This window comes from Ziziphus jujuba, chromosome 6, assembly GCF_031755915.1.
Source record: "Ziziphus jujuba cultivar Dongzao chromosome 6, ASM3175591v1".
Lineage (NCBI taxonomy): Eukaryota > Viridiplantae > Streptophyta > Magnoliopsida > Rosales > Rhamnaceae > Ziziphus > Ziziphus jujuba.
In genome coordinates, this window is record NC_083384.1 from 10,649,646 (window position 1) to 10,661,054 (window position 11,409).

At 32.4% G+C, this 11,409-nt stretch overlaps 2 protein-coding genes across 3 annotated transcripts; one reads left to right on the forward strand and one right to left on the reverse strand.

Moving 5' to 3' along the window:
* The first annotated feature begins 777 nt into the window (after positions 1-777).
* On the forward strand, positions 778-3,187 carry LOC107431231 (large ribosomal subunit protein eL13z). 2 transcript variants are annotated; one of them, XM_016042119.4, is made up of 5 exons: positions 778-930; positions 2,002-2,127; positions 2,269-2,402; positions 2,577-2,735; positions 2,834-3,187. In XM_016042119.4, the coding sequence occupies exons 2-5, from the start codon at positions 2,019-2,021 to the stop codon at positions 3,053-3,055; spliced, it is 624 nt and encodes a 207-aa protein (XP_015897605.3). In that variant the 5' UTR covers positions 778-930; positions 2,002-2,018; the 3' UTR covers positions 3,056-3,187. The 2 variants fall into 2 exon arrangements, with proteins under 2 accessions (XP_015897605.3, XP_048320644.2); XM_048464687.2 differs by having other exon boundaries at positions 823-958.
* A 2,766-nt stretch (positions 3,188-5,953) lies between these two features.
* On the reverse strand, positions 5,954-9,146 carry LOC125418885 (receptor-like protein 33). The gene is made up of 2 exons (XM_048463581.1): positions 7,252-9,146; positions 5,954-7,205 (listed from the first exon to the last, which is right to left on the reverse strand). The coding sequence occupies exons 1-2, from the start codon at positions 9,144-9,146 to the stop codon at positions 5,954-5,956; spliced, it is 3,147 nt and encodes a 1,048-aa protein (XP_048319538.1).
* Positions 9,147-11,409: the final 2,263 nt, after the last annotated feature.

Here is an 11,409-nt window from a genome sequence, read left to right on the forward strand (position 1 = left end):
ATTTTTCATTGTTAGATCACATTTCACCTATCTTTTATCTGTGCCGTAATTAAAATTAACACTGTTTATATTACTTGTTATAGGGAGGTATCACTGTCCAGAACACCACTCAACTTGTAATCTAGTCCTAACCATACGTTTATACAAAACTAAGAAATGTATTTATAGTCGATGTGTTTGGCAAATGTTTTTTGAAAAAAGAAAAAAGTGTTTGGCAAATGGTTCAAGGTGAGGGACTGTTGATATCATCATTATTTATAACAAAGCCCAAAAATAGCACCTGTTTCACACTTTTTTTTTTCCCTTTTTTTTAATATTAATTTTATATTTTTTAATGCTGTTCTACCACTTTTATCCAAGAGAAACCAATGGATAAACAGTTCTCAAGGAAAAACGGATTGTTAATAAGACAGTAGAAAACAAAATCCTTTTTTTTTTTTTAATTTATTTGTCTTTTTAATCTTAGGATTGGGGATTCAAGATATGCCAATTTTATTCTTAATCAATTCAGAAAATATGACAAATTGAAACCTAATATTATCTTTTAAAATATGAATTTGATGCTAATTACTAAGTTACTGCCTATTAGGGAAGAAGATGAAATTCTTCCCACAAAAAAAAAAAAAAAAAAGGAAAAATTACATAAATAAAAAAAATATATATATATAAACGTGAAATTCTTTCCGCCTCTCTCTTAAATTTTATTTGAATAAAGCTTTACAAATTTTGAAGGAAAAAAAATAAAGTAAAACGTTTTGCGAATTGGTATGAGATCCGACTCGGACCGGCCCGGCCCATATGAAAGGATACTAGGTTTCTGGCTGCCACCATTCTCATGTCTTATATATACTCTCTCGAAACGCCAACGGAGTCTGCGGCAGGGTCGTCCTCAATTCATTTGCTTGGCGGAGGTGGTAGCCGGCGGCAACTGTAAGTTTCCACCATCACGAAATTTTCGGTATCGTTTCACGTCGTTACTTGGAACTTTGAAGATTTATTTTATGTTTTTTATTATATTTTTTTTCTGCAAAATAAAAAAAAAAAGGTTTTCTTTACTGAGCTCGTTTGGGATTATAAGTTTATAACTTGATTTTAGAAGAGTATTTCTATTCCAATTTCTTAAGATGGGCACTTTTTAATTTGACTAATTCCTTGCTTCATTGCGCAATGTAGGTATTTCGTTGTTGTCTGTTGTTGGTCTTTCTTTGTTTTTAGTATTCTCATTTTCTTTCAGAGTAGGACTGATGGTTCGTCTTTATTATAGTGCTGTTTATGATTCATAAGATTTTAGTCCTCTGCTTCCCAGTTTACCTGAGGCTTTTCTTTTTTTTCGTATTTACCATCTGATACGGTGTACTGTTTTTCTTTTTTAATTGCTATAATCATTAATATAGTAGACTCCCAACTTTTTGTACTAAATTTTGGATGCAAAGCGATACTGTGGCATAAGAATAGGAATGATTTTCGCATGAAAATATAAGTGGGATCAAATATAATAAAATATATGTTACTCGAACAAATTTTTATAAACAACGGCACTTGCAAGTTTCATGCCATGTCATTTTCACTATTTTTTTGTTTGCTCAGCGTGCTATAGTTTTAATTCTGTTAGACTTGTGATTTTGAGTGCTGAAGCTTGCTGAAAATGGATATACTCTTTGATAATCTTTGGTAGTATTTTCGTTCTTTCCTTTCTGTTAAATTTCCATAAATCATGTTTGCAAATGCTTGATTAATCCAAATCCTAGTTGCCCATTGCCATTAAAATACTGGCTCAGGAACAGCGTTCATGATAGTAGTAGTAACATGATTTTCCTTTACTTTATTCTAATTGATCGTGCACTTGGGCCCAGTAAGTGAGATGAGATTTTTTATATGCATTGAGTGGTATGCAGCAAAATACCTGTTGATTTATAGTATAGTATTATGTTGAAGTTTTGTTTCATGTTGTTAAAAGTTGATGTCTGCAAAGAATTGAAAGAAGTTTCTCTTTGATGCCAGCATTTTATAGGTAAGCCATGGTTAAGCACAACAATGTTATCCCAAATGGGCACTTTAAGAAACATTGGCAGAATTATGTCAGGACTTGGTTCAATCAGCCAGCCCGGAAAGCCAGAAGAAGAACTGGTTAGTGGCTAGCCTTTTCTCCCCTGTAGAAGTTATCTTCATCTTTTCACTTTTAGGTCTCACATTCTGATTGTTTTGTTTGGAATATTCTCATTGCAATCTGCATGATGTAATACTTTTATTTTCTAAAACCATTACCAGCTCGGCAGAAGAAGGCAGTGAAGATTTTTCCCCGACCTACAGCTGGACCTTTGCGCCCAGTTGTTCATGGCCAGACATTAAAGTATAACATGAAAGTTAGGGCTGGCAGGGGATTCAGTCTGGAAGAGTTGAAGGTGGGTTTTTGTGCTCGTGTTTATTTCATATGGACTACAAATACTTCTTCTAAGTTTTGCTTTAAATTCCATTTGTTGTTACAATTGCTCCATGTTTTAGTATGTTGGCTATGAGACATCTGATATGGTGTGATGGTTAACAACTTCATTGGCAATCCTCTATTTGATAACCAGGCTGCGGGCATTCCAAAGAAGCTTGCACCTACAATTGGAATATCAGTCGATCATCGCCGAAAAAACCGATCTTTGGAGGGCCTTCAAGCTAATGTCCAGAGGCTTAAAACGTATAAGGCGAAATTAGTTGTCTTCCCAAGGCGTGCTCGAAAATTCAAGGTAATATTAATGGTTTAAAATTTGATTTATAAAAAAATTAGTTGGTTGTGTGCTGGATATATCTCAATTAACTCTTTTATACTCATTTTTTGCTTCAGGCTGGTGATTCTGCTCCGGAGGAACTGGCCAATGCCACTCAGGTCCAGGGTACATTCATGCCTATAGTGCGTGAGAGGCCTGCGGTTGAGCTTGTGAAGGTTACTGATGAGTTGAAATCATTCAAGGCATATGACAAACTCCGTGTTGAGCGGGTGAACAAACGTCATATCGGTGCCAGATTGAAGAAGGCAGCAGAAGCTGAGAAGGAAGACAAGAAGTGAGTTTGACCATCATAGGTTTGTCCATTGATTTTGTTTGGCAATGGAAAATTTACTGTACTTATTCGAAGACCATCACTTTTACTATTCGACATTTCAAATGAGTTTATGAACATTAGCATATTTTATGGCTTATTACATTGCATATGGTATTTATGTTTTTTATTTTAATGAGTTGTAGATGATATGGAGTGAGAGTTAGAAATTGCGGCTGGAATGATAGGTTTGGAAAATGGAAATGGCCATTTAGGGAGCCTTCATGTATTGCTTATCTAGCTTGGCGTTTTGATGTGGGTTGAGGTGCAGAATGTCTTGTCTTGGTATCATCCCAGCCTAGGGTTTATTTTTTTATTGTATTTTTTAGGCTGATTTTCATATTAGTAAAGATCTAATTTGATCCAACTAAATATGAAGTCCTCATTGCATGCAGAAACTTAGTAACTATTTATTTCATAACAATACATAATTTGTTTTTAAAATAGTCATCTAGTATTTTGACAACAGGTAATAGTAGATATTGAGTGGATCCCTGACGTAGGAACTCTCAAAATAGATAAGAATTACCATAATGACAATCAAAAAACGAAATCTACAAGCCACTGGTTCATTAATCAAAGGAAGCTTAAGAAAAGCTAAAGAATTCAACAATGGCATAAAATAAGGTCTGCCTAAACACGAAGAAGACGGCCTAAAATCAGGCACATTTAATTATTTTTTGTAATTATTTATAATTAAGGACAGCTAATACAAACTTTTGAATGACTGGCTAACATAAGCTAAATAAACAAAACGCAACGTTTTATCTGAAGGCAAAATTTAAGACAAAAGCTTTTCACTTCAGTCGTCTAAAAGCAAAAGGAGGAAGCACTCGTCTTGAAATGGCAACACAGCTTCTTCGTCGCCAAATCCACTCTTCTTCAATTCCTTATTAAATATAAAAAAAATTTAATATTAGCAATTAACAACTTAATTTGGAACACCGCCCTCAAATCATATTGGTTGAAAATTCTTTTTTTCTTTATTATTTTCAAATAAAAATACAAATTTTTTTTCTTTATGACAATCTTGAAAACATTTTACCAACCAAGTTTTCAAATTTTTAATTCGAATATTCAAAACATTTTAGTTTCAGATCTTGATCAAGTATCTTTTTTGACAATCTCAAGGTTTTCTCACAATTCACTTCTTTTATATGTAAATACGATATATATTTTGTTTTTACTTTTTGATTCTGTTTTTTTGGTGAATATTTTTTGATTATAATGTGTGAAAACCTTTGCATTATAATTATTATGTATCGATTAAAATATGATTTTATGACTTTGTAGTCTATGTGTAGTATTGTCGAAGGCGAACATCTGGATCTCACAAAGTCTCACATGAAACAAATCTCCATGATAATGTTTATTCAGAGATTAGCTACATTGTCGTGGATCTGGATTATGGCAATTTAACAAAACTATAATTAGCACTTAGCGGCCCCTAAACTATATTTGTTGTTTAATTATAGTAGTGAAACATAATATGATTAACTGTTCTGTATCATCATCATTATTATTATTGTTATTATTATTTGTTATGTCTAGCTAAACCATTTTTAAGTAAATTTTTGAAGTTGGCGCACATTATTTGTAGTTTATGTCTCTCCGTCGAAAATTACCATGCATGGCTTATCTTCTTCTTTTTTATCATTATTTTAGTTCTAGATCCCAATCTATGATTTTTTTGATAATCTCAAAATTATCTCCTTATTCACTTACAGTATATATACAATATATATTTTGTTTTCACTTCTTGATTTTGATTCTGTTATACTACTTAGACTATTTAGTTTATAAAGTTATTTACTAAGTATACACATATCATTGATTGTTTAATGTATTAATATAATTTAAATGTGGATAAGTTAATTTATAAAAAAATAAATGTAACTAAATTTAAACAAATGATAAATAACTTGGTATACCATATGATGCTTTTGGACAATTCTTTTGACTATCTACCCTTACAATAGAATTATTATGTCGATTAAAATGTGATTTCTAATACTAACTTCGTAGTCAACGTGCAATATATTGTGGAAGGCATAAGTCTAAATCTATCAGGCTTATACGACACTAATCTCTGTGACAACTCTTATTCTGGTTAGCTATATCGTGGTACTTTGACAACAGGTATTAGTAGATATTAAGAATTCCCATTATGACAATCAAAAAACAAAATCTCACACTCACTGGTTCGTTAATCAAAACATGCTTAAGAAAAGCTAAAGAGTTTCACAATGGCATAAAATAAGGTCTTCTTCAAGACGGAGAAGACGGCATAAAATCAGGTATGCTTCAACATGAACAGGACGAAGCTTTTTATACAAGCCTTAGGACAGCTATAACACACTTTTGAGTGACTAAGTTGCTAACATTATCTGAATAGACAAAGCACATTTATTTAAAGGCAGAATTTAAAACAAAAGCTCTCAGGCGATCAAAAAGCAAAACGAGGAAGCACTCATCTTGAAACAGCAACACAGCATCTTCTTCACGAAATCCGTGCTCCATCAATTCCTTATTAAACATAAAAAAATTCTAGTTATTAGCAATTAACAGCTTAATTAGAGTAATACCACCCCCAAATCATATTTTTGGTTTAAATTTTCTTTTCTTTGCTATTTTCAAAATTTCTTAATAACAATCTTGAAAACATTTTACTAAACAAGTTTTCCAATTTAATTCGAACTGTAAAATAAAAATTAAAATAATAATAAGAATAATGGGCATATGACCAAAATAACCAGGAATAAGAAGATATCATGAATACTGATTAGTACTAGCATAGATAATAGATATGGAACCTGCATTACACTCAACGGAAAAGAACGACAGTTGACTCACCAGTCACCACTAGCTAATGCCTTCGCCTCTTATTTTCCAAAGCCTTCTTCCACGACAACCATTTTCTGAGAAGACAAACAGGGATGATTCTGAAAGCCATGTCCTCAACATGTTGGAAATAAGATCTCCTCCATCTCTTGCAAAATATCAGTGGGGCAACCACAATTCCAAACCCCGTAATAAATCCAGCTTCAACAATTATGATATTCCATTCAATTTTGTGGTCGGTTTCAAAACTTAAATGGTTTGGATCCCGTGAGGGAGTTGGCACTCGGTTCGTGTAACTTCCTGTTAACGGAGGTCCATGGAGTCCTTTATTACCTATGAAGGAATTTGATGGAAAGGACTGAAGTTGAGTACTGGTCGGAATTTTCCCAACAAGTTGATTGTATGAGAGGTTTAAGAATGAGAGGAAATTAAGGTTTGCAAGGGATGTTGGAATTGTGCCACTTAGATGGTTATGTGAGAGGTCCAAGGATTCCAATTCCTTCAAGTTTCCTAAAGAAGATGGGATTTTTCCTGTGAAACCATTGTTGGAGAAGTTGAGGCTATAAACTGATTCAAGCTGTCCAAATTCTTCAGGAATTGGTCCACTGAAATTATTACTTGAAAGGTCTATGGTGTTGAAGGCAGTCATCATCTTCACCAATTCCAACTCTAGACCTTTCAAGGTAGTTGTCACTTTATCTTGAAAATCTGGCGAAACATCATAATGAGTGACAAACTCTGGAAAGTTAAAATAAAAGAGTAGTTCATTGGATGCTGATTCCTCGGTCATAGTATTCCATTTCCTTAAACATTGTCTTGGTAGTTCTCCGCTAAAGTTGTTCAGAGATATGTCGAACATCTGAAAGCTTACCCAAGTTTTGTTGGTGTTCAGACACCCAGTGTGTCCATGGAAATGGTTGGATCGCAAAATGAGGATTACCATGGTAGATATATTCATCAAGAAGGAAGGAAAATGGTCAGAGATATAGTTATTGCCAAGATCTAAAATCTTTAATTTAGTACAATGAGTTAGAGATGTAGGAACCCCTCCTTGTATTGAATTTCCATAGAGATGTAGCACCTTCATCGTACAATTAACTGGAAATGTATCAGGAATTGAGTTGCTCAAATTGTTGTCTCGTAAATTCAAAATCCAAAGGTATTGACCGGCCATTTCAGGAATACATGCTGGTAGTCTGCCACTTAGACCGTTGTTGGACAAATCAAGAGCTTCTAATCCTATCGAGCATATGGACTCAGGTATATCTCCACTAAGACTGTTGTTTGAAAAAGATAAGAAATAAGCATAGAGAATTTGACTACCGATGTACAGGAATGGAAGATGTAAAATTATTATTAGATAAGTCTATAAAATAAGCAATGGGCGGTAAAATAGGGAGCTTCCCTTGCAGCATGTTAAAATGTAAATCAAGGATGAGAAGAAGAGCTGGGAAAACGAAAGGTTCTTGTATGCCCTCCAGTTGATTAAATGAAAGGTTCAAATATAAAAGAATTTCCAAATCCGAAATCCAATTTGGTATCAAGCCATCAATTTGGTTCCTAGAAAGGTCCAAAGTTTCTAGATTAAAACTTTTGCTTAGCATTGGGAATACTTTCAGATTGCAAGAAGCTAGTTTTAACTTGCCAAGAGTAGGAGGGAATTGCAATAAAGAATTAGAGCCACTAAAGCTCAGGGACAGGTTGTTGTATGAGAGATCAACATCTTCAAGTTTGCCAAGACGTCGAAACCTTCGTCCCTGTATGGTGCCGTTGAGATTGTTTGAAGAAAGTTGAAAGGTCTTAAGATTTCCAAGTTCAAAGATGGATTTTGGAATGGACCCTTGTAGGTTGTTGTGACTCAAATCGAGGGTGTCCAAACCTGAGGAAGATGCATTTGGATACTCAGGAATCTTACCATTAAGTTGGTTGTAAGAAAGAAAAACCTTTTGCAATAAAGAAGGTGCAAACAAAGATGAAGGAATACTTCCACTGAGAGAATTATGACTCAAGTCAATTTCAACAAGATTTAACAGGCCTTCTAAGTGTGATGATGGAATTTCACCGCTTAAATTATTAGCGGACAAGTTTATTTGAGTCAAGTTCTTTGGCATTCTAAAAGAAGGAATTCCGCCAATAAAATGATTTTGACAGAGATCTATCTTAGTCAGGTACTTCGACAAGGATGGAATTGGACCGGTGAAGTTGTTAAATGATAAATCCAGATAAACGAGTTGGGTGAGATTTACTATAGAGTTTGGAAGCGTTCCATGAAAATGACAATTGGAAATGACCAAACTCTGGAGAGAATTGTTATTCGAAAACTCTGGTAAAGAACCCTGAAGCAATTGGTTAAAAGATATGTCAAGAGCACGCAGTGTTGGTACCTGGAAGATTTCTTTGGGAACCACTCCACTCAAGCCGCAAGAACTGAGATGCAACGAACTCAAACTTGAAAAATTGGAAATGAAGCCTGGAAATGTAGCATTTAAATCATTACCTTCAAGATTAATCATTGCCAAATATTGAAGCTCCAAAAGGGACTGATCAATAGGCCCAGAAATACGACACACGGACATGCTCAACTCTCGTAGATTTGGCACTGAGGTTGATAGTATCTTGGACAACTCATTTCCACTTATTGAAACATCCACGCCATCAAGATATAATTCCTCAAGTTGTGTGAGGTTCTGAATCAAGAAAGCCAAATCTGCTTTCGTCAATGGTTTCTGTGGATCCACATAACTGGTGCTTGACAAATCAAGAGTCACCAACTTTGTTAGCAGTGACATCTCTTTTGGGACTTGGCGGAAAGTATGATCAGCTGATCCTGAAAAGTTCAAATATCTTAAATTTGTTAGTTCACCAATCCTCGAAGGGATATCATCGGCATATTGTTCATAAGACAAATCAAGGCTCTCAAGGTATTTGAGGTCAAAGATGGTTGAGATGTTAGTTAGATGCCAAGAATTGCTGCGAAGGTCAAGACCAATGACACGACCCTCATGGCAAGTTACACCTTCCCAGACACAGCAATCGGACTCTAAAGCCCAATCGGAGTTGTTTGGGAATTCGAGGCTGTTCTTCAATCGGGTCATCAGAGTTTGCTGGTCGCTAAGACATTGGCCTGACACAGCATATATATCGATGCTTAGAAAGATGGAAGAAATGGGTAACAATAACAAAAGCCATTGGAAGAATACTACTGGTGTAATTGTCATTGTGGGCAATTTGAGAGGCACAAAGCTACGTATCAGCTAGCAGTGTTCTACTTATATACAAAACCACTATGCAATGGTATGCATTATAATATACTATATGCCTGTGAATAATGAATGGGCATTTTTTTCCAACACATATTTCTAAAACTACTCAACATTCTTTTGATAGGTTAGATTAATTTCCATATAGCTATAAGTAAAGTGGTCTCTTTAATTAACTATAAATTGTTATAAAATCTTTACTTATGATGTCTTTGTCGTGCTCCATACTCTGATTTTCATTTTTTCTACGTTCGTAAATTTTATGACATATATTAGATTAAATAACATAAAAATAGAATAAAATTGAAGAATTAATATATTATATATTTTGGATATAAGTAACAATAGAATTAACTGTTGCTTTTGTTTATTTGTTATTGTCACTAAAACATTTTTAAGAAACTTCCAAAAAGTTGGTGCATGTTTCAGTACTACCGGAGTAATTCAATGGTATGCAATATAATATACTAAATGCCTATGAATAATGAATGGCGTTTTTTCCCAACACACTTTTCTAAAGCTGGTCAAACATTCTTTTGATACGTTGGATTAATTTCCACACAAGTGGTCTCTTTAATTAATTTCCAACATTCTTTCTATAACTAAAGTGGCCTCTTTAATTAACTATAAATTGATATATAATCATGACTCATGATGTTTTTGTCGTGCTTCAGACCTTTGGACATAATTTAAATTATTGCAAATATCCTAAAATTTCGGCGAACTTTTCATTGTTATAGCATATAGATAGGAAATTTGGCTATAAGATGAAAACAATTATAATTTCTATAATATTCATGATTTTTTATTTTATTTTTCTTTATAAGTTTTATGAAAATTTTCTTCAAAATATCCACGTTAATTCATTTACAATTTAGTTAAAAATTTATAATTTCTATTAAAATTTTTAAAATTTTAATAGAAATTTGGAAAACATCTATTAAATTTAATTTTTAACAATTTTTATTAATTTTTTTTAAATATTATTGATACTTAATAATTTTTTTTTCCAGATTAACCTTATTAATAGGTTTTTTTTTTGTAATTATCTTCAAAAAATTAAGTAAACAAAAATAAAAAATTCACATTTAGTAACTAGTGTCCAAAATTATACCAGACAAGTTTACATATTCCATTTTTAAAGAAAAATTGGTGTGTCCAGTCATAAGTCTACCTACCCATTATTACTCTTTTTTACAATAATTAATTTAACATTTGTATAAACATTGTAACGTAAATAAAAATTCAAATATAGACAAAAAATGAAAGATATTTAGGAAATATATTCTTCTCAAACTCAACTATTAAAAAAAATTATTATACAAAATGTCAATCAATATTACATAATGATTATCATTAAGAACAACCACATTAATACAAGATCCATATATTGTTGACGTATTAACAATTATATACAAATTATCATGGAAATACATGTTTTAATAATAATTTCTCATATTTCACAACTCAAAATGAAAATGAGAAAGAGACCAATAATGTTCCATCATTCAAGAGTTCCATATGGTATTATGATGACGCTTATAAAATATAATGTAATTGTAATAATTATTTTATATATCTTAATTAATAAATAATTTTATTAAATATGTACTCTTTTTTGCATATTTTTATTAATAATTATATTACTATAAAATGAATGATTAATAAAAATATATTCACTTAATATTTTTACAATTTTTATAATCAAATTTAATAGTCAATTGACTAAATAAGTTAATCTTAAAGGTTTAATTAAAATTTTACTTTTATAATAATAAGTTTTCATTAATTTGTATCATTTTTTTTATAAATTTTTATCTATATTTAATAATTTCTAATATTTCTATAAATATTTTCATATTTCAACTCATCGATGCTTTCATTGATATAGAAATTTTGAATTCTGAATGAAATACATATATAATTACGTTGGTGCATGTGTAAATTAAAAGGGAATGAATTTCACCAAAGCCTAATCCAACCCAATACCTTGGACTTGCGAAGCTTACAAACACATATAGCATTCATAACTTACAGGTTTTGTAAATAGAATTAATTAATGCTTCTGCATTTGTTTTGCATCCATGTCTCGAATTGCCCACAATTAGGATTACTCCAGCAATACTCTTTCTGTATGGCATTCCCCAATCTTGTTGGCATTGATATTTTCAAACTCTGATGCTCCGTTCATGAAGAGCCTCGAATTCAACAAGAACTCCAA